The sequence below is a fragment of the Mus musculus genome, chromosome 18, assembly GCF_000001635.26.
Source record: "Mus musculus strain C57BL/6J chromosome 18, GRCm38.p6 C57BL/6J".
Lineage (NCBI taxonomy): Eukaryota > Metazoa > Chordata > Mammalia > Rodentia > Muridae > Mus > Mus musculus.
The window spans coordinates 34,207,397-34,231,248 of NC_000084.6; the positions used below are offsets into that span (position 1 = coordinate 34,207,397).

Consider the following 23,852-nt stretch of genomic DNA (forward strand, 5'->3'; position numbering starts at 1 on the left):
ATGCAAATTTCTTAGAAGTAAATAAGGAATTGAAGCTGCTACTTTGCACTCGATCACTATCAGTTTTAATAACTGTTTTTAAAGTAGCTTGTTTTGAAGCGAGCTTTGTTTTTCTGCATCTCGTTCTCCCATCTGTCAGGTTTTGTAACAAAGCCATAATATGCTGTTCTGAGGTTAGATGCTGTGTTAATTAATGCACTGCTGTGCTAGAAATGCTTGCTTAGACGGCATGGGTAAGGACAGGGGCTTGGACTATGAATAGTAAGCTACAATAAGCATTTTTAAAAAGTAAACCATCTATGATACAGAATCAATTTTAGAATTAATGCATATTTCTTAGTTGCAGGTATATTTTAAAGGATTATGCCAAAGCAAAATGTATTTGAAAACATTTATTGCTTAGAAAATGAAAGGATATACCAATGAAGAGATTCAGCTACTATTATTTTTTTCTAAACGATTTACTTACTTTGATTTATGCATATGGGTGTTTTGCTTGCATGTATGTCTGGGCACCATGTGTGCCTGGTGTTAAGGGAGGCCAGAAGATGCTGTTGCATACCCTAAAACTGGAGTTACGATGGCTGTGGGACACCAGGTGGATTCCGAGACTCAAACTCAGCTCCTCTGGAAGAGTAACCAGTGATCTTAACTGACTCATCTCTCCAGCCCCAAGACTCTTACATTCTCAAGTAGTCCTTCATTTCTTATCCCAGCATAAAGTTAAGTAACTTCTCTCCTTCCTTGGACTTTATTATACTGATAAAACAGTGTGTGTGTGTGTGTCTCTCTCTCTCTGTGTGTGTGTGTGTGTGTGTGTGTGTGTGTGTGTGTGTGTGTTGCACGAACACGCTTGTGTATTAAGGGTAGATATTTGAATTGATATGGAAGAGCTCCCTGAAGAGAGGTAGAGTTTCTGCTTCAATTAATTATTCTCTTTAAACATTTCATTCCCACTACTAGAAAGGAAGACCTCCTCATTTCCCTGACTTCCCAGTCCCTCGGCTCCCGACTTCCATTTTTCTGCCATAGATGACGGCGCCAACACCAAGCTATCGCAGCAGCAGAGCACCCTCCCCCAGAGTGAGTCCAGTGCCTTCATCCCACTGCACGTGCCCTTGGTTCAGAGGAGACTTCTGGGGTTGAGGAGGAAAGACTCAGACCCAATGTGTCACAGTCGGGGAGTTGATGTTTGCACAGCTTCTTCCCCATCATTAATGTCTGTCCTGCTCTGATGCCACCACATCCACTCACTGACTCATTCCTGCCCCTGACTTCGTGCCCTGCCTCTTTGCTGCCCTTTGTCATCAAGGGAGAAGGAAAAGCAGTCTATTATTTGAGAGATTTAGCTGGGGTAACATATCAAATGCTCTCAGGCGGAGGTGGTTGTCAGCCTGCTCCTCTCTTTGTTGCTGTCATCGAGCTCCGGGAAGTAAGTACTGCCTTTCCAGCATGACATTTACAGACAGGCATTAGCATACCACACATGCCTGATAAACACTTCTGCCCCTTTGAGGTCATATTCAGATGTTGAATGGATGGATAATACATCCCAGCCTCTGAAGAAGCTGCACCATCACTGAGCTGTTATTGCTGGGAGAAGCTGAAAGCTGCTGCGGACTCCAGGTCAGACGCCCAGAAAGAGAAATGCCCCTCCAAGTGTACCCCCTGGAACCCACAAACACTTCAGATGCTGAAGCAATGATCTCACACTCATCTGAGTAATTCTCCTGCCTACAGCACACACTAATGCTAAGACTTCAAAGAGTATACCATAGAGTAATGCGTTTAAGATTTACAGCCCACAGCTCAAGTGGAAATAGTTTATTTCTCTATCTCGGAATTCAGCTTATCTCTAAAGTCCTCATTTTTACTGATGGGAGGAAACTCCATCTTACCACTCTTAAGATAACTAGGTATTTGCACTTTCAAAATCAGTCTCTTGGAGTAAATATTCAGCTCAGTAAGACTGTAACTCAATCTTTTTGGAGCAAGTTCAACGTAATTACTGTTCAGCAAACAGCCTTGAAGAGTTTCTTCTTCTCTCCCCATCAGGATGGGATATATGTGGATGGAAGAGAAGAACGAATGGCCACACCTGGCTGTGCCCCCAAATGCCTCTGTTCTTGCTGCAGCCTTATTTCATAACTGAAAGATATATAGTTTTTCATCTGACCCCTCCACCCCGAGGTCAAGTGGAGCTTGGCGACTCAACCTCACGTCCATCCTTTAGGCTGCCCTCCCTACAACCTAAGCTGTAGTCACTGTGTCCAAAAACGGGACAATGTCTATCATGCCAACTCCTTCACTTGCCGGAACTCTGACGTCCTCTCCCCTGTTGAGGTCATGATTATCTCTGGTCTCTGTATGTATCTTTCATTTCTGCTTGGTGTAGTTAGGCTGAGTTTGCGGCTGGGGCCCTTTGGCATCTTGGGCTTGACGGCCTGAGGCTTCACCAGTGCCTTGATGGCCTCTGCACGCGCACTCACTGCCTTTGCACTGTTGGCCTGCATCTTCTTCAGGCCTTTCTTGTTGTGCTTCTTGGCAAAGAGCATGTTCCTCAGGAACTTCGGGTCAACCCCCTTAAGAGATTCGTATCTTTGCGACCGGGGTTTCTTGATGCCATTTCTGTGCCATTTGCAGGACTGGTTGTGTGGGTCTTGGACTTGGCCATGTCTGCACTGTAACCCGAGGCTCCCTGGACCATTTGTTGATACCTATAATGCAAAGAAATACTTAGGTTTCAAGATACCAATGTGGCACCACTGAGCATGGCTATGAAAAATGTGTCCTGGCACATCATACAGAACCCTACCACAAAAATACAAAAGATGGAAGAGCAGCCAGAGTGTGGGAATAGAAATGCAGTAAACTGACCAAAAATTGACAGCCTCAAGTAATCACTAGTTTTGTTTTCAACATTATAATTGAATTATAATTTGATATCATTTAATCTTTAATAATGGCTGTCTTTAATAGCCAGCTCATAAAATCTCTAAGATTTCACAATCAGCTCTCCCCATCAAGCTAGCTCCAGCCTACTGAAGATGCTGTTGCAACTCTAAGGACCCTTTGCTCATTCCCCATTCTAGCACAGCAGTGGCACCATGAAGGGAGACAGAGTGTGTGGTTGTTTCCCTTGGACCTCACTAATCACAGACTGCTGCTGGGGCTGCCTTAGGTTTATAGATATCCCCCTGAATTATTCAGACCCGTTGCTAGAGTTGAATTAGCCATGCCATCAGTCAAGCCTTGAGCTATGTGGGGACATGGTTATGGGTTTCAGTGAAATCAATAGATTCATTTTCTTTGTTAAATTCCATTCATTAAAATGTTCTAGATTTTTATGGCAAAGCAGATCTAAAGTGTACATAAAAGAGTCATCATTAAAATGAACTTAGACACTCCTCAGGAGAAAAAAAAAGGATTGTGTTTTAGAGGTGTGTTGATCTTGTGTTGTTTTGGTTTTGTCTTTTGGAATAGAATTTCACAGAACTAATCTGCCTTAGAAGTTGCTTATGTAGTCAAGATGACCTTAAATTCTTTTAAATGAAATATTTTGCATCCTTTAAATATTTATTTATTTATTTATTTATTGTGGGGGGGGCAGAGTGCATAAATACACGTGCTGTGGCATCCTTGTGGAAGTCAGAGGACAGCTGCTTCTCTCCTCTACCTTGTAGGTCCTAGGGAGCCAACTCGGGTCTTCAGGCTTGGCGGCAATGCCCTTACCCACAGAGTCACCATAACGGTCTCCACTTTTCTTGTTGTTTAAAAAAAAGATAGATTGCTGATGGAGAAATTGTTATTCTGAGCTGTTGTTTATGTTAAAATAAGTCTGAAAAATAGTTAACAATTATCCCAGATGTTAAGTTGGCTTTTTCTTTCCTTTCCTTTTCTTTCCTTTCCTTTCCTTTCCTTTCCTTTCCTTTCCTTTCCTTTCCTTTTCTTTTCTTTTTGTTTTTTTTTTAATTTTTTTTGGTGATTTTTCTGAACTTCCAATTTTTGTTTCCAATAAATCCACTACACTTGTAATATAAAATGAAACAATTTTTAGTAACCTAATAATCAAGTTTCACTGCTGTTGTCTCTTTAAAGGCTAGAAGGACTAAATAACATTTTCAGTAAAAGCCAAGGGAAATAAACATTACTGTGCCTGATTTCGTTTAAAAGCCAAATATCCAGGAACTGGATATGGCTAATTATCAATTTCTATCCAGATGGAGAGTTTTCCTTTTCTCTATCACTAGATGGAAAAGCTCAGCGTCTCTGGCTGCTTTATTACATTCAGCTGATTCAGTTGGAACACATTCCAAAATCGGTGGAGTTCAGAAGGGTGGCATATTGTATAATAAATGAGAAGTTGATATGGATGTGGTGGCATAGCTTAGTTCAGTCTCTGGCAGGTTCATGTGTGAGTGCACACATGCACTTGCACACACACATACATGTGCACATACACACATGCACATGCACATGTACACACACATGAAAAAAGGAAAATAATAAAAATGGTAATGGTTTTATGATGAAAGACTGACTGCAGGTCGGTTCTATGACCACCTTAGTTGGAATCGGAGCTCAGATGTTCTTGTAATAATCTATTGCTATGTAACATTTTGCCAAGACTCAACTACTTACAAGAAATATGTATTATTTCATGGTTTTTGTGGAACGTGAGCCTGGTTTTGCTGGATCTGTCTGCCTCAATGTTTGCAATGAAGTTGCCAGCAGTATGTATGTAAGTAAGTACCCGAATGTTTGACTGGGGAAGAACATGGATCCAAGCCCTGCTTTCTTAATCATGAGTTTTAGAACACAGAGTAAAATTTAGAAGATAGTGTCTTAATAAAATGGTGCCCTAGGTTGTTTCTCTGTTGCTGGGATAAAATACTGACCCAAAGCAGCTTGGGGGAAATTAGGGATTTCTTTGGCTTGCAAATTCTAGGACATCATTGAGAGTGTCAAGGTGGGAACTTGCCAGTGGGAACTGAGGCAGAGACCACAGAGGAACAAGTCTTACTGCCTCGCTCCCCATGGCTTTCTCAGCTTGCTTTCTTACACAACTCAAGACCTCCTGCCCAGGGCTGGCTGGGACTTCCCACAGCAATTATCAGTTTAAGAAAATGCCGTAAGACATGTCCACTGCCCATCAGATGGAGGCAATCACTCAGTTGAGGTTCCCTCTTTCCAGGTGACCCTGGATTATGTCAACTGACATAAAGCCAACCAGCACAGATGGACCAGGGGCGTGGATTCATGTTAAATAATTGCTCATGCGGGCATGTTGGGTAATGAATCATATGGTGAGAATCTGTGAGAAGTGCTTCTTTTTGGTGAAGTGGAGATGAGGGCAGAGAATCCGGGTGGCTGGGCTGCTTTTCCAAGCCAAGCAATTTTAGAGACAGAGCCAGGTCACGCTCTGGTCTCGGTTTGCCAATCACTCTGTGTCTTCATTTGTCAAACTCTCTTATTGACTGGTAGAACATGCTCTCATTCTCAACAGTCATAGCTTTATTTACATTATGAACACTTACTGTGCAGGAGGGAGATCCATATTTTATTATAAATGAGTGTTGGGTCTTATCTGATTCATTTTCTGCATCAATTGATAATGATGCTATGTGAATTTTCTTCTTTAGCCTGTGATATGTAATGTGGCTATATTGGTTGGTTTATGTAGTTAAGATAGATGGTAGCTATTTACTTGGTCATATTGTGTACTTTTTAAAATGCATTTTTATTTGAAATGCTAGCACTCTGTTGAGAATGTCTGCATCTGAGTTTATGAGAGATGTAGTTCTCTAGTGTTCGTTTACGGCACTGTATGATTCAGGGTATCCGAGTAGCACTGGCCTCCCAAAGTGAGGAGAGAAGCATGCCTGTCTTTTTGGTCTCCTGGAAGACTGTAGAAGGTTAGTAATGATGTTTGCTGGAGCTGTCCAGTTGAGAACATCTGTATCTTCATCTACAACATTTTAACGGCAAGTTCAATTCCTTTAATGGCTATAAGGCTATCTGGTTTCATCTCATTTGACTTTCAGTAATTTGTGGGTTTTATACATTTGGTCCGTTTGTTTAACTTCCACATGTAGAAGGTTTTTCTGTTGTATTTTTCTCACTGATTGCTTTAAGGTCATAGGCCAAATCCAGCATCGTTGGCCTTCTAACCCCTATAAGAATCTATCGTGGTGCTTGAGAAAATAAAATGGCACTCCATTTCTTGCTCTCTCTGGAACCCTGGGATTGCTCAGGGCACGTGCCACCACCCCTAGTGATTTTCTTTTAAAAAAGTGGCTCTGTAGACCAATTTCTGCCTCTTTACATACATAACCGTGATCTCTGGTTCAGTGCCTTTGTGCTATAATTCCAAGAGAGCTGACGGTTGGAGTGGTCCTGGAAGCAGGTCTTCTGCCATAACGGTTAGCAATAAGACCGTACACATAGTCGTGACTGTGAGTAAACACTTGCAGCCCAAGTTCAGCTTCCCATGGTGGACCTCAAAAATCACTGTGGCCACTCTAAGAATGCCTGACACAAAAAGAACTGTGACAGTGAAGAAGTCAGCTCAGGGCCTTTGGGAAATTCCACTAGACCCCTCCCCTCCTGGAAGAGAGGGGTCCTGAGCACACGGGTACAGCTCTCCAGAAGGGAGAGACTGATTGCTGCATCCCTCAGAAAGAACCACAGGGTAGATTGACTGTTGGCTGCCTGCAGTTATGGGAAGCCTCTACAACCTCATTCCCTAAAAACCAATCAGTTTAAAAGTCACACTGTTCTGTCAATCATGTTATGCCTAGTTGCTGTTGCTGTATTCTACCCCTGAAAAACTATATAAAAAACTGGCCGAACAGGCTGCCTGAGATGGCCACCTCTCCTTTGGGTGCAGGACGACCCCAGCACTCTGGAATAATAAACTCCTCTTGCTTTTGCATTGATTCCCCAGCTCCACATGGCTCACTCAGAGGGTCTCTGGTAGTTAAGGCTCGTCAGAGTCTTACAACAGGGCATAAGTACTAAATACTAAATAGAGTACTAAGTAGTAAATGCTAAATAGAGATGATGCCCTCAACCAATTGTGTTCTGGGTGCATTACATTTGTGGCTTTCACAAAAGATTGTGACTATCACTTAGACACTTCCATCAACTTGGGGCCTATGCTAGTGATAGTCTATGACAATTAATATTCATTGGTTTCATAAAAAAGTAACCCTGCTGCTGACACTTTAGCTGTACAGAAAGGAGGGAAGTAAACATTGAAGTATCAGCCTCAGAGATGTCTTTAAAACCTTGTTATTAAAACTTCTTAGCATATATAAAAGAAGAAGATTATTATGAATAGTTGTTGTGCTCATGATTCAGCTTCTAAAATTATTAATCCTCTTGCTTTTGATTGGATGCTTTCAATTCAACAAAGAGAGAGAAAGAGAGAGAAGAGGCAGAGAGAAGGGAGAGGGAGAGAGACCAATCTCATCATGCCCTCTTGTTGGCATCTAATGAAAATAGGCATGAGTGCAGCAAACAATACTATTTCAATCAAAGGAGAATTATAGGCTATGAAAAAAGAAGTTGCCTCTAGACCTAGATGGCCACCAACAGGTTCACAGAAGAAATGGGCTACTTAAAAAACCAACACTCTCTCTAAGCCATCCAAGATGAAACAGAATAGAAATATCTAATATACACATTTTCTCGATTTTTATTCCAGAGTTCTTGGATTTGGCAAAATCTTCCAGCCTCTTTGCTGTTTATCGGTTTGTCTCACCATATACTCAGATTTATTTATATTTAGATCACGTTTCTCAAATGTTTATTAAATATGATAGCTAAATTTATATATCGAGTTAACTAGGTTATGGAATTCACACAGAGCCAGTTCCCCCGCCACCCCCATTGGTTTTATCTATACTAGTGTCTCCTGAAGAGATTTGCTTTGGAATTGGTGGAAGGAATGAAGGTGAATGAAGTGCCCCTCACCATTGTAGACCTGCGCCTGTTCCACTCCTTGCACCTAGGTACTCCTGTTTTGAGTTTTCAGATTCAAACTGGGACTTACACTCATGAGATGCTCATTTCACAGGCCTTGGGACTCAACGAATTGTATCACTAGATTTCCTTCTTGCTTGCAGACAACAGAGTCTTCCTGAACCACTAAAGACCAATTCCCATAAACACACACACACACACACACACACTTCCTTCTGTTTCTCTAGAGGCCTTTGAATAATGTGCCAGATACTAGGCACTTTCACACGCACTGTTTTATGTAATCTTTGAAACAAGTCTGAGGGAGCTGTTATCATCCCTATTTCTGAGGTGCAAAGAGAAGTTCAGAAGGGTAACTTGGCTAAGGCTGCACAGAGAAGACAGAACTCCTAACTCCATATTCAGATATCCTCCATATCATCTATACTTGCATAGCTTTTTAAAACTTCAAAGTACTCTTTTAGCTTATGAAATAGATAAAATTAATGGTAAAAGTCCTGAATCTAATTTATCTTCCATGTGCAAAATATCTTAACTTTCTTCCTCTGTTTAGAGAATTGTCCTTCTCATGAGGCAGAAGCTGGTCTTGAAAGAGTAGTAAACTCAGTGCTCCAAGGTATGCTAATCATAAAACAGATAGCAACATCCCTCCCCCCACCCAGTTCCTGGGTTCAAGGAGTATTCATTCAAAGAAAGTCACCCTGACCAACCCTGACCATTGCTGGAACCCGCTATACAAAGGTGCTATTGCTAGGGGCTCTTAGATTGTTAGGGGCTCTTAGAAACTGTCTTGAGAGTTAACAATTACCATTCCTTGTGACACTTGTGACTTTGTACTTCCTTGTGACTCTTAACTGGTATTTTTGGTATTTTCCAACAACGCCCTTCCCACCTCCTTGAGTTGTGGTTTCTTCCTTTAAATACCCCCTAATCCAGCTACTCGGGGCGCCACAGTCCTCTACCCCTGCGTGGTGTATGACCGTGGGCCTGAGAGCGCTCTTAAATAAAAATCCTCTTGCAATTTGCAGCAAGACCGTTTCTAGTTGGTGATTTTGGGGTGTCGCCTCTCCTGAGTCAGAACGTGGGGGAGTCCTCACGTTGTGGGTCTTTCAGTCTCACTATTGAAATTGAAAATCCATGTACTATACTAATGTTCCTGGTAGATCAGTTTGGAGTTGTGTTACTACATATGGTAGCCACTCAGCACACATGACCACTAAGCACTTGAAATGTGGCTAGTGTCCATGTTGGACATACTGAGTCAAATAAAATACACTGTTAGGTGGCTAGAGAGACGGTTCAGTGGTTAAGAGCTCATAATTTTCTTTCAGAGTTTACCGGGACCGTGCGGGGCAGCAGGCAATCACCTGTCCACCTCCAGCTCCAGAGGAGCCAATGACCTCTTCCAGCTTCCTGGGGCCCTACACAGAGTGCACAACCCTCCCCCACATATGCACATAAGTAAAACCTTTGAAACATATAATTAGGGTGTGGTGGCGCATGCCTTTAATCCCACTGGGGAGGCGGAGGCAGGTGGATCTCTGAGTTCCAGAACAGCCTGGTCTACAGAGTAAGTTCTAGGACAGCCAGGGCTACGTGGAGAACCCTTGTCTTGAGGAAAACAAAACATAAAATAAATAATTAGAAATCCACTTGTCTTAAAATACATTTTTATTAATTTTTGGAGAATGTCAGACATGTATGCAATGCATTTTGCTTAGATTGACCCTCCAACTCTCCACCTAACTCTTCTCAGGTCCATCTCAAATCCACTCCCTACCCTCAAGCCCCTCCTGTTTTTTCATTTTTTTGAATAACATATCAAGTCTAATCTGTGCTGTCTTTATATTCAAGGACACGAGGTCATCCACTGGGGCCTAGCTTACCAGCTGGGGCCACACCCTCCAAGAAAACTGACTTGCTCTTCCCCAGAAGCGATCCACTGTCAGTGGCCCCTCAGCTTGGGGTCCGGGCTCAGGAGTTCCTCCCTGCTGCGTGTGAGCTTGCTTATTGACCAGATTAATCTAGAGCAGACAACCACAGCCACTGTGAGTTCCCGAGCACAGCAGTCCTGTTATGTCCAGAACACACTGGTTTACTCTGCTCCTCCCCAACCTTTGACTCGTACAATCTTCGTGCCCCCTTTTCCACAATGTTCCCTAAGCCTTGACTGGAGGGTTCACTTGTGATTTTAAAACACCTTTCTTAATGTGGCTCTTCAAAGTCTTAAACTGCACAGGTGGCTTGCATTATCCTTCTGCTGGACAGCATGAAACATCGGGGTTAGTGTATGACTGAGTTGCCCCCGTTGAGGTGGAAAGCGAGGGTTGGGAGGCAAAGTGACCTATTCCATTCTACTGAGAGCGGTGCTGGTGATCACAGCTGTGTCTAGTTTGGGGGCATCAGAAATAGCATTGACCATCTAAGTCACCAAGCATCACACTCTCAGTTTAGGTTCCTATGCCCAACAGTGGCTCCAGTAGAGGCCTCAGGACCACAGAGAGCACAATGGTGATTGTTGCTCATGAAGACCATGTAGGTACCTAAGGCCCTTCCAAGAAATTCTTTTCCTGTGCAGGCTCTTCATGGAGTTCCCTTCCCTGTCCTCATTCACAGGGTCTTTCCTCCTTTTAGCAATGAACTGTAATAAGATGCAAGTCACACACCTGTCACCAGCTAGTGATAATCTCACAGTGAAGTGTTCAGTCTTCTCAGCCATACCATAGAATTGCTGGTGACAAGAACCCTGTGGAGGTTTGAATGACAATGGCCCTATAAACCCATAGGGAGTGGCACTATTAGGAGGTAAGGCCTAAGTGTTATTGGGGACTTTGAGGTTTCAGATGCTCAAGCCATGTCTGGTGTCACCCTCTCTTCCTGCTGCCTGAGCGTCTGGATCTAGACAGAACTCTCAGCTCCTTCTCCAGCACCATATCTGCTTGCATGCTGCCATGCTTCCTGGGATGACAACGATAAACTGAACCTCCGAATTGTAAGCTACCCCAGTTAAATGGTTTTCTGTGGTCCTGGTGTCTCTTTGCATTGATAAAAACCCTAAGACAAAGCCTGTGTTTCACATAATTGTTCTTATTATCTGTCAAACCCTCTTGGTGATAACTGAATACTTGTTATCACTGCAGATCCAGAGATCTAGAGGCTGGGGATCATCCTTCTTGTTTGTAGATAGAGAAACTACCGCTGGGCATGGTGGCGCACGCCTTTAATCTCAGCACTCGGGAGGCAGAGGCAAGAGGATTTCTGAGTTCGAGGTCAGCCTGATCTACAGAGTGAGTTCCAGGACAGCCAGGGCTATACAGAGAAACCCTGTCTTGAAAAGAGTCGGAGCCCTATGGCCTACTCTGTCCTTCATTCCAGGCCCAACCAAGACTTGAAACTCGTGTGTAGGATCTGCTCCATTTCCCGGGTATTTCTTCTTTTCTCGCACTGATAATATATGTAAGTTTTTAATAAAAATACAAAAATTTAAAAACAAGAAATGATAAAATGAGTGAGTGCTCCTCCTGTCTAAGAGGAGAGAATGGCAGCTTTTTCAGTCAGGAGCCCAGGGAGGATCCACACAAGAGCAGCATAGGATGGACAGTGGTTCAGGTGGCTAAAGGAAGCCACAACACAGCTGAGTGCCAAAGACGCTGCCTCCACATCCCTTCCCTAAATGGAAGGACAGGCCTGGACTCTGGGTCAGCACTATCTTGAAAAGTTTTCTTGGTCAAGTGACATAATCACTTCATACAATGTGAGGATGGCAGGCAACCTAGGAGGGCTATGGTAAGGACTAAGGATCTACCTCAGTACAATGGACATACAATAGCCATCTCAGTAATTTAAATTTTTCCTTTGCTCACCTCTACACATACAGATAATATAATCTCTATCTACTGATCCATTGCCCCTGACATATATGAAAAGTGATTTACATTTCATTTAAAGAGCCAGTAGGTGAAAAACAATATAATACACCACTAACTGCTTAGGTTCAAATGTCCGCATTCATTAATTCAACAGGTATTTATTGAGTAACCCCCCTTGTCAGTCATGGTGTTAAAAATGAAACATCGTCCTGCTCTTAGGGAGTTTACTGCTTAGTGAGGAGACAATAAGTCAACAATGAATATATAATTTAAAATCATAGTCAGACACTGTAGCACATGTCTGTAATTCTAGCACTTGGGAGGTAGAAGCAAGACGATCTGAGGTGCATCTGAGGACAGGCTGGGGAATCTGAGGCCCTCTCTTAAAAATGAAATAAAAATTGAAGGGCCAATTACAGCAATGCACACCTATAATACTGGGGAACTAAGGTGGGAGGATCAAGGTCAGCCTGGGTTACAGCGATATGGAGAGGACACTCAAAAACATCCTCTGGTGGAAGAAATGACAAGGTGTGGTGGTGATGCTCATGCCCAGGGCAGGGCAGATTTAGTTAGGAAAGAGGACTGAGGGGCCTGTCTGAAGTGGCAATTAAACCAAAACGTGATGGATGACAAGAAGTCAGGCATGTATAAGACACAGGGAGGTCTTGTGGCAAGTCAACTTTCCATGTACAAAGGCAGTCAGGAGTTAATGCATTTGAGCTGTCGAGGGGAGGTTCAGCAGGCTGGAGGGACTACTCTGAGTTCTGCCCAGTCTCATACCCTGGCCTGGAGGCTCTTTCAACATGGCCTCTACCATTCTAGCACCGTCTTCGAACTTTACTTCTATTTGTCCGTCTTCCCTCACAAACTCATTCCGCCTAAACTTCCTGTGTTCCTGTCCCCTTGACATGCTCCGTTCCAGTATCTTCCCAGGGCATCTGGTCAGTCAGTCTTAGGGTCATATGTTACCTGTGGGAAGAGATTGCGCAACACCGTCCCTTGGTTTGTTCTTTTTCTATTCCTTATCACTACCATCATTTTTAGTTTTACTTTTTTTTTTTTTTGTCTATTCCTTCATACTAGAGTGTGAATTCCATGCGTTTATATTCCCCAATGCTGTAACCCTAGAAGCGGGATCAGTTTGTATAATAAGTGTTAACACCCAAAGAAAATTATGATAGACAGGTAATGCAAGCTGTCTGATAGCTGTTTGAGACAAACTGGGGATGTCCGGAGCAGGTAGGTTTGGAATTAAATCGGGAGAGGACGGACGGCTGGAGGGGCACCTACAGAACAAAAACCGATTTCTGTCTTCTCCACCGGGCTAGGGACTCCCTTTGCTCTAGGATCCATATTCACTCATTTATCTATTATCAGTGCGCTAGCCCAGGACGTGGCAATTGGTGGATGCTTGATATGAGCAGATGCTCACGATTAGCTGTAGTGTGCGCAGGAAAAGTCTACCAATTTGGTTTCAGTTCAATTGAGAAAGGTGAGCAGGTTAGAGACTCAGGATCCCCGGAGCAAAGACCAGAAGAGAGGAACGAAATACCGCAGAGGCAGGGCATAGGCTGCTGCGGCTGCGCAGTCCAATCCCTCATTCCGGAGCAGCGGGACGCCGGCCAGCCGCTCCCATCGCGCGTGCGCACTGCCCGCTTCCCGCCTCCAACAAGATGGCGAAGGCCCTGTGCTGAGGGGGCGGAGTGTGGCTGCCGGAAACCCGGCCGCTACCTTGGGGGAGCTTCGGGCGAAGGCCCGGGAGCAGCGGACCGAGGCTGGCGCGATGCTGTTCCCGGGGAGCGCAGTCGGCTACCGTTGAGGAAGGTGGAGTGAGGAGTGGCCCTTCCAGCGCCCCCTATGTACGCCTTCCTGCGCTCGGGGCCGGTCGCCGCGTTGCCCGCCTCCGTACCGCCCGTGACTCTCGGGGCCCGGAGCTCCGGCGGCGGCCGGGGTCGAGTCCCGGGGGAGGGGAGGCGCCCGGGCGGCGCCCGAGCTTGCGGCCGCGGAGCGAGCGTCTGGCAGGTGAGTGCGGCTGCGCGTGCCGGCGACTCCCACCCGGGGCGGCTGCGCTGGGACTCGACCCCAGCCGCCCGGTTCCGCCGCCCTCCGGTCTGCACGCTCCTGACTTGCCCCGTCTCCGGCCTTCTGCTGGCCACGGGCTCGCAGGTTTCCCTCCCCAGTCCGCGGACGGAGGTCGCGACTCCCGCCGCCCTCGCACCTTTCCTTACCTCGCAGGCAGCCTCGCCCTTACTAGCAGTCTTCTGTCCGCTCTAGGTGCGTGGGTCGTCCAGCCCATTTCTTTTCGCGTTCAACCTTTAAAAAAACAAAAAACCAAAACCTGAGTTCTGGGAGGATTGTCTGAGCCTGACTTATGGGGTTGCAGAGGAAAGGCTGGTTGTTCAGAGGCGGATGTGATCTGGTTTTGAGTAGAGTCCCGGTAGGCTGGGATGGGTAGGTTAAGAGCCCGACTCCTGCCTGCCTAGTGGAGTCTACGATGGCAAACCGATTGTTCGCTTTTAAATCATTTATCTCTGTCATAGGCTTTGGACTCAGCTTTTGAGACGGAAGCGTTAGGTTTTGTAGATCCATTGAAAGAATTGGGGAGTGTTATATTCCTTAAAAAACAAAGAAGACCTTATAAATGTAAGATAATGCCTACTGGCACAAGGGAGGATTACTTTCTTTAGGTATTAGCCTAAGGAGCGCATAGAGGCTTTAAAATCCTAATGTGCAAGCCCTTTGTTGTTTTGCTTTGTTTTTAAAGAAAGGACTGATGGAAAAAGCGTTTTAAATTCAAAACTACTCAAATGTCTTGTATGCTCGGTTGTTACTAGTGCTTAACAGCACTCGCAGCACTTGCTAGCCTCTATAACGTGGGGTTGTGCCAATCTCAGCTGCCCCTCAAGGGTAGTCGCGATTTCCAGTGTGGAAAAACTGTCCTGAGTAACTTAGGAGCCTTGCCAAAGTTTGCAAGTGCAAACTGCCCCTTCAGAGTGGCAGTGGAGGAAGTCATCTGGTAGTTTGTCGCCTCTGACTCGGATGTGTCAAGAGCCCCAACGTGGGATTAAAAATACATAGAAAATGCCCAATGAGATTGCAAATGAGTGGGGTTTTGAAAGCTGGTTTAGAAGACTGAAGCATTAGCTCAGTGGTAGAGTACTTGTAAGACGGACTCTGTTCATTCTCCAGGATTGTTTAAAAAAAAAAGTTATGGGGGCTGGAGAGATGGCTCAGAGGTTAAGAGCACGGACTGACCTTCCAGCAGTCCTGAGTTCAGTTCCCAGCAACCACATGGTGGCTCACAACCATCTCTAATGGGTTCTGATGCCCCCTTCTGGTGTGTCTGAAGACAGCGACAGTGTGTGTGTGTGTGTGTGTGTGTGTGTGTGTGTGTCTTTTTTAAAAAGTTACGAATTAAAGTTTTAGAAATAGAATTGCCCACCTTAAAAGAAGAACTCTTTTTGAGTTTTATATCTCATTTATTTGTTGTCAGTTTCTCTCTTCTAGCACTGAAGACTGCATGCTCTTAGGTCTGCCTGTCCCTCCAGTGCTGTGCTTTCCTTTCAGTTTTGAAGGGACAAGGGGGAAGTGGAGCCTTCTAAACTTAGTGGCTGAGAGAATCCCAGCTGTCTGAGGTGTACCTCTTCCATCAGCTGTCTGAGGTCTACCTCCTGCGTTTCCCAGACAAGAGGGAAGTGGAGCCTTGTAAACTCAGTGGCTGAGAGAATCTCAGCTGTCTGGGGGTGTACTCCTGTGTTTCCCAGGGCTTTTTTTGTTTTCATTACTACCTCCTTAATTGCTCATATTTCAGAGCTGTGTGCCTTTGCAAGAGCAACCCTCTCCATCTCTCTCTATTCAGATCTGTCCATTATCACTATTTGGAGGCCTCTCCCAGTTTCTCCCTCTCTGTGCTGTATGCATGTTACTGTTTTCTACTGAGCTGCCAGATACAAATCTGGAGGCACTTCCAGATTCCAAATTTCCCTTCAGGATTCTCCCATCCAGGGACTCAGATGTAGTTAGACTCTTTCCTTCAGTTTTGGCTTTGACTTGTGTTAAAATTATTTACTAGTAGCTGTGGTCATGTTACCACTTAGACTTCTGTATCTGTAATACCTTGCACGGTGGATCTAGAGGGAGTGAATGTGTTAAATGTCCATGTCAGTGCTTGCCACATCCTTATCGCCATCTTTTGTTTTCACTGTGATGTCACTGTGAAGTGGAAGTCCCTTAGCGTTCCACTGTGCTTGGGGCCATCTTGACAGGGGGTCAGTAGGTAAACGGGCCGTCTTGGAACCTGACAGCTGGAGTTAGCTCTCCAGGACCCATGTGGTTGAAGGAGATAACCAATTCCTGCATGTTGTCCTCTGACCTACATCATACACAATAAACGTAATTAAAAAAAAACATTTAAAAAAATCACTAGAGAACACTAAGCACCAAACCTAATGGCAGTTTCTCTGTCATCGTTGGTTACTATAGGCAATTGTAAATTACATAATACTCTGTAGTAGTAAATGACGTATTCTTAGTGTTCTCCAGTGTACTTCCTGGTTTCCTGGTCCTCGTAAGTTCTTTGCATGTCCTGCCCTCTTTCAACTTTATTCTTTCCTTATCCCTGTATCAGCTAGGCTGCGAATAGATTCACAAACAAAGGGAATGTAATTGGCCGATGCATATTTAGAAGTCACATGAAGTGTGGTTTGTTTAGAGATCATGTAGTCAGTACTAAAAGTCCATTTTTCTCCTTTTTTTTTTTTTTAAACATTATCTTCCTGTTTGAGTTCTTTGCTCAAACTTGCTTCTCTCCTGTTAACAGTGTTCATGTTATGGCCTTCATTTACTGCCGTAGGAAGTTGGAAGACTCCTAGACACAGCCCAGAGTCCTCAGCTCTTCTGTGATAGGGCGAGCACAGATCGATGTTAAGTCTGGAGCAGTATCCGTTTGTCCTGAGGGCGGAAGGACTGCAGCACAGCATGGGGCGGAGTGGGTCCCAGACAGGGAATTCAAGTCATCGAGCCTTTGTATGTTCTTTGGTGTGTTTTCTTGATAGATCATGCCATTCTTTTTCTTGATGATATAAATCATTTCTGTGTGGATTGTCCTGATTTCTGGATCTCTATTCCCACTACCACTGTTTGCTGGGTATTCCTATCTTAGATGTGCGGCTAAAATTCACATGACAACAAACCGAATCAGTTTCGTGGGCATGCATCTCTGTCCTATGGTGTGTTCATATGTGTTTGTACGTTTGGCATTCTCTTCCTCCCTATTTCTTGTTGTAACTGCTTTCTCTAGTCCCCAGTCTTGAACCTTATAGTCAGGTAGGCTCTTCTCCACTGCCGGGTAGTCATCAGCTCTTAACCACGGGTTAGTTAGGCTCCAAGTTACAGAATACTTAACTGGGTGATTTAATCAGTATCTCACATAAAAAGATGATCAGAGTTAGACGGCCTCGTGGCTAGTCAATGTAGCTGCACGGAAGGTTCTCGAGGGCCCATCTCTCTGACTGACTCGTCTTAGTGTATTAACCTTTGAACATAGGCATATGCCGTCATGGTTCTTCATGGCTCCCTTTTTCCAGGTATCACTTAATTGTCTTTGGTAGCCAAAGGCAAAGGCCTCTTATCTCTTAATTAGGTAAGTAAATCTCCCACAAAAGGCCTGTATCAATCAGGTGCCTCTCCTAACTGTAATATTTGTAGCTGAAGAGAGACAGAGTGTCCACGGCATACTTCTACATTGTTCTGTGGAGAGATAAATTTTAAAAAGAGAATTTGCTAATGACAGTAGCAGCGTAAAGCACTGTTTAGCTGTGCATTGTTATAAACCATACATAGACTATTTGCCAAACATTTTGATAACCATAAATAACTGTTTAAAGTAGATTCTTATGGAAAATTTGCAAGAATCAAATAGCCTGTACTCTCCCTGAGCTTACATTTTAGTTGAGGACATGGCCAGCAAACAGCGTACATCTATGTACAGGTCATACTTAGGCTTTGAAGTAAATCAAATGGGTTCCAGTGATAAAACTCAGTACTCTGGATAAGTCTTAAAAGGACTTGAACGGAGGAAGTAGTGGCAGAGTCATGGAAGGGGCTACTTGGGTGATGGTCTGTATTGTCCTTGCCACCTCAGTCCCTGTTAATGTACTTATTTATTAATGTACATTAATAATATATATTTTAATGTATGCTATATATTATATCAATATTATTTAGAGTACTGCATATATTTACTGAATCTTACATTTCCTATGAACTTTCTATGTAGGATCATTTTTACTAATCATAAAGAATATGAAGCTCATACTTTAAATGTTCTCCTGGCTGCTTGAAAGGTCTTTGTTTTCCATTCTTCGGTTTTTCGAGACGGCTTCTCTGTGTAGCCCTGGCTGTCCTGGAACTCATTCTGTAGACCAGGCTGGCCTCAAACTCAGAAATCTGCCCAACTCTGCCTCTCAAGTGCTGGGATTAAAGGCGTGGTCACAATGCCTGGCTAACGCCATGGCTCTTAACATTTTCTTTTAAAATAATTTTGTTATGTCCTTTTAAGGAAGGAAACCTTTTTTAACTTTGTTTTCCACTTTATTGTTCTGTGATACAGTATTCTTTGGACTTCGTGAATGTATGGATCAGTTCTTATCAGTCCCACACATTTGCCAGCCAAAGGTGATTCAGATAATCACCTTCAATTCAGTATTCTCCTTTGTTAATTAGGTTCTTCATTGTGATGATTTCTGCCTCTTATGTGCCCTGCCCCCTCTTATTTTCTCTTAAAGGCTTTATTCTGGACAGTTTTGTCCTTAAAGTATCTATTTTTCATCTATATCTAATATTTGATCACTCATCCGATAAGTGCTTAAGTTATTTTTTCCAAATGTATGTAACTTTTTATAGTCTGCAGTTCCATGTATATATATGTCATATATGACATATGTGATATATATTATATGTCATATGTGTGTGTGTGAAACTTAGTTTGGCCATTATCCTCGTGAGTATAATAATTAGGAGTTAATTATAATATCTGTCAGTTATAATAATCTGCAAACTCCAGAGTTTACAAATCTCTACATCTGTTGGAGAACTAATTTGATATATAGGATGAAAATAATCTTTTTGTGAAGATTTTTATGTGGTAGTATCAAGAGTTTGGGGCTGCAAGACCACCTTAACCAAATTTCACATTGTTAACTCTGCCAGACTACCTGCTTGACTTACATGTGATCAAAGGTCACGATCTCTGCTATGATGTGAATGTGGGGAGTGGCCTGAAGAGGTCATTATTAAAGGCTTGGTCCCCAAGGTGCTGCTGTTAGGCGCTGTAATGTGAGATGTTGGTATTGGTAGTGTCTCCTCAAAGGTCACTTTGCTTTTGGGGCTCATGTGATGAGCTGCTTGCTTTGACTTATGTACACCCACCATCTTGTGCTGCTCACCAGCGTTCCAGAGTAGTGGAGTCAAGAGGTTATGGGAAGCTCTTCTCTTTGTGCTAACTTCTCAGGTGATTGTTGGAATGGCAAAGCTCCGTGGTCTCCTAGTTCTTTGTTATCTTAAAATGGAGGGACCCTTGAGAACCTCGGTCCCAGAGCCAAAGTTGTTTTTACTATTCTTGGCAGCTGTGTCTGGGACTCTTAGTTTGGTTAGCCCCCAGTCTTGCAGTGAAAGCAACATTAAGTGTTTGTTTGTTTGTTTTTAATAAACTCACCAAAAGCAAAAGTTGAGATCACTTTTCTGAGTTGCAGCTTTCAGTGGGTTTGAACTGTTTACTTCTCATTATGTTAGTGGTTACTTGGTGCTTTGAAGGAGATTGTTTAGTATCTAACTTAAAGTTATTTTCAGAGCAAGTTGGTCTGAATTGCTTGTTGTTCAATTTCCAAAGAAGTCCAGACATTTGACAACATGTTCCAAGAAGACCAAACATTCTTTAGTCATCTCTTTGTGTTAATCCCTCTTTGTGGCATACATGAGAGACTCAGGAAACATAAAAACTAACATGCAGTTGTTTTCTTAATACTCTATGTTTGTTTTTTGAGACAGGCTCTCTCGATATCCCTGGCTGCCTCTAACTTGGAGATTCCCCTGCCTCTGTAATTAGAGATCTGAGCTGAGCCACTCCCAGCTCTGATATATGTTATTTGCCAGCCTAGTTCCTCTGCAGAGCCCAAGGAAGGGAGGCAGGATACTGTATTGGATTGTGGTCTAACCCCTGCAGACATGATGTGAACATTGTAAAGCGGGACTTTGCAGGGATGGAGAGGACGAGCGCTGAGTTACCAGGGCTTGCAAACAAATTGCCCTTTAGGGTTTTTTTTGTTTTGTTTTGTTTTTGTTTTTTTGTTTGTTTGTTTGTTTTCCGAGACAGGGTTTCTCTGTGTAGCCCTGGCTGTCCTGGAACTCACTCTCTAGATCAGGCTGGCCTTGAACTCAGAAATCCACCAGCCTCTGCCTCCCAAGTGCTGGGATTAAAGGCATGTGCCACCACTGCCCGGCCCTTTAGTAGTTTTGCTAGCACTTGGGTGTATTTTCAATAATTATTGTGAGAACTCTTATGCTATGTGATATTTTGATTTTTTTAAAAAACTTTTTAAGATTTATTTATTTATTTTATGTATATGAGTACACTGTAGCTGTACAGATGGTTGTAAGCCTTCATGTGGTTGTTGGGAATTGAATTTTAGGACCTCTGCTTGCTCAGTCCCTGCTCCCTCTGGCCCAAAGATTTATTTATTATTATACATAAGAACACTGTAGCTGTCTTCGGATGCACCAGAAGAGGGCGTCAGATCTCATTATGGGTGGTTGTGAGCCACTATGTGGTTGCTGGGGTTTGAACTCAGGACCTTTGGAAGAGCAGTAAGTGCTCTTAATAGCTGAGCCATCTCACCAGCCCTGATATTTTGACTTTTAAAATCACATTTATGTTGGGGTGTGGGTGTCCACCTGTGTCACAGCATGCATGTGGAGGGTCAAGGACTGTGTGGGGGGCCTCAGTACTCTCCTTCCCCCATGTATGTCCCTGGGATCAAGTGCAGGCTGTCAGGCTTGGAGGTCAGCACCTCTATCCACTCAGGCATCTTGCCAGCCCAGGGAGTTGTGAATTTTACTCTCTCAGGGACAAAATAGGAGTTTTAAATCTTACATGTCTATAAAATGCATAATTTGTATTTGAATTCTGAGTTTGATTAAAAGTAGAAGTCAAGCTTGGAAATTCTGGACTTTACATTAGTGGGCTGTCTTCCTTGTTTGGAAGGTTATGTTGGAAATTTAGAATAACATTGGTATTTTAAAATTATTTGAGATGCCATCCATATCTGCAATCAGATTGATGCATCAAAAACATACAAAAGCAGCCCTCTCGGTAGGAAAACTAGAATTGCTGGGTTTTGCTTGCTTCTTTTTTGTCCTCTGCCAAATGAATAACTAAAGGGAAGAGCCGTGCCGTGTTGGTTATGGCGCCTTTGCTTCCTGCGTTGTCTTTCCTTTGCCCACTTGCCTTCAGAGCACTGGATGATAAAGTAAGAAGCGATTTTTAGACTCAGAAGAGGCCCTGCAAGCATGGAGTCTGTTGGGCTCTCCCAACTTGCCACCTGTGTAGACTGTGACGTAGGAATGCCCTTGTCATTGTTTCCTCACGTGCTTTCTGCTTCGCACCTAGTCCTAGGCAAGGCCAGGATGGTATCTTATCAGATCTGTTGAATGGCTAATGCACCTTGATTACTTACATACTTGTTGCCAGAGCAGTTAATCTTAGGCTTCATGAATTAAAGAGTAAATTTTTATTTGAAACAGTCTTAGCCCATGGTATAGGGAGCTGTTAATTTTTGTGCCAATCCTGAGCCTGGCCTGTCTTAACTATTACTTACCCAAAATGCTTGAGACGAGAAGTGTTTTGGATTTTTATCCTTCCTGGATTTTGCAATATTTATATATGCATAATTTGGGAGTGGGACCCAAGTCCAAGTATGAACTAGCTTATATTCCTCACACACCTCAAGCTGTGCATGTGTGGACATAGTCATATAGTCTTCTGGTTGTGCCAGGACCAGACCCAGGGCCTAATGACATGATGAGCACAGACTGTATTACTCTTATTTTGTACATCAGTTTGTATTTTGACTCTGGCCTGTTACATGAGACTTGAGTGTTCATTTTCCGGTCATGTTGGTACTTACCAAGTACTTAATTATGGGAAGTTAGATTTGTGGTTTTCAGATTAGAAGTGCTCAAGCTGTTTATTTTCTGAAGAGTTTTACTTAAATTGTAATCTCAGTAAAGCAATTGTGTTAGATTATGTACCCCAGACAAGGAACAAATGATACTATTTGATACTGTTCCACAGTCATAGCATTTAATAGATTTAATTAGTGATTTTATTACCTTATTTCCAAAATCTCATTCTGCTTGACTGACAAATACTACGCTCAGTTTTTCCTGTTGTATTCTTTTGTGTGCATTGGAGTGTAGTTTCAGTTCCTTTAACCTCAGACCTTCTACCCACCTCGGTCTTTTAATTTCTTCATAGTTTTATTTCAGAAAAATCTTCCATAGGTTTTATAAATTTCCGGCAGCCTTTCCTTAGTTTCTCACTTCAAATACATTTCTCCTGTGTCTTCTCTAACATTAATTTACATATTGATAGCATTTAAGAATATATTAGCTATCTGTTGAAACAAACTTAAGGGTTGGAAAGGGTTACTGTGGACAGGTATCTTAAAATTTTTATTGTTTAAATAGTTTATCCCCTTAATTTTGTGTGTATGTATCTGAGTCTATCTAAGTGTACAGGAGCTGGAGGAGGTCAGAAGAGGCATCAGATCCCAGAATGGAGTTGCAGGCAGTTGTGAGCAGTCATGTGGGTGCTGGGAACCAAACCTGTGTTCTCTGCAAGAGCAGCAGGTGCTCTTAGTCACCGAGCCATGTCTCTAGCCCCTAAAAATTGTTTTGGTCTCTGTACTTCTTTGGTTGAATACTTACCAGCTAGCTGCATGTATGTCCTAATCATACATCATATTGAGTTGAAATTAAGTTATGACTTTCATAGAAATTTAATACTCACTTAAAAACCAAGTCATTCCGGGCGTGGTGGCGCACGCCTTTGATCCCAGCACTCGGGAGGCAGAGGCAGGCGGATTTCTGAGTTCGAGGCCAGCTTGGTCTACAAAGTGAGTTCCAGGCCAGCCAGGACTACACAGAGAAATCCTGTCTCAAAAATAAAAAAACAAAAAACAAAACAAAAAACAAAAAAACCCAAGTCATATTATAGAAAAATGAAGTCAGTTACAACAATATAATGTCTATGCCAACATCAAAATTTAGATATTCCTTCACTTTCATAAAAAAATTATGTATTTTTGGTATTGGTAGAATTTTTCTCACAACTTAATATTTAATAAGGAGTTGTCATGTTACAATTTCCCATTAGTTTATATTGAGCTAGTGAGTTTTTTGATTCAGAATAGAATTAGGTCTTTGATAGAAAGTTATATTCCAGTGTAGCCAAGAACTTGTTCATTAAATATTATAAAGGTGCTGAGGGCTGAATTTGAACCATGAAAGGAATGGCTTTTCACCTGTAACCAGTGGTGAGCACTTGGCTTTCTGTGCCTGGAAAGTAGCTGGCTGTATGCTTAGGGTTTTTCTCCTAGTCTGTTTCACTTTTGTTGAGTTTCCAGTTAAAATGTTTTGTCTTGTAGCTGCTAAAGGCCTATGATTCTAGGAGCAGAGGCTTCCTGTTTACTGCTTGATCTGTACCTGTCATTTACTTTGAGTATTTTATATAATTTAATTCTTACATAGTAGATGTAAACTGTCATTTTATTGAAATTAAGCTCTCATCATTGGTATAAGAAAAATCTGTTGAGAATTAATTGCCTTTAGTTCTTAGAGAAAGCAAACTTGGATTCAAATTTGGCAATTGTCTTAGTGTTCTATTGCTGTGAAGAGATACCATGACCACCACAGCAATTCTTTTTTTTCCCTCTTTCC

General features: G+C 43.0%; 1 protein-coding gene and 1 pseudogene across 15 annotated transcripts in view; one reads left to right on the forward strand and one right to left on the reverse strand.

The window, feature by feature from the left end:
- Positions 1-378: 378 nt before the first annotated feature.
- Positions 379-14,376, reverse strand: Gm10548 (predicted gene 10548; annotated as a pseudogene). The gene is made up of 2 exons (NR_040534.1): positions 14,087-14,376; positions 379-2,717 (listed from the first exon to the last, which is right to left on the reverse strand). The product of NR_040534.1 is annotated as a predicted gene 10548 (transcript).
- Apc (APC, WNT signaling pathway regulator) overlaps positions 12,901-23,852 on the forward strand; it is a 101,894-nt gene continuing 90,942 nt past the window's right edge. For 5 of the 14 annotated variants that reach the window (XM_006525529.4, XM_006525538.4, XM_006525534.4 and 2 more), the window contains exon 1: positions 12,901-13,880. In XM_006525529.4, the coding sequence (XP_006525592.1) occupies positions 13,716-13,880 (165 nt within the window). In that variant the 5' untranslated portion in view covers positions 12,901-13,715. The remainder of the gene's footprint in view (positions 13,881-23,852) is intronic. The other 9 variants (XM_030250288.1, XM_030250283.1, XM_030250286.1 and 6 more) reach the window with 4 other exon arrangements.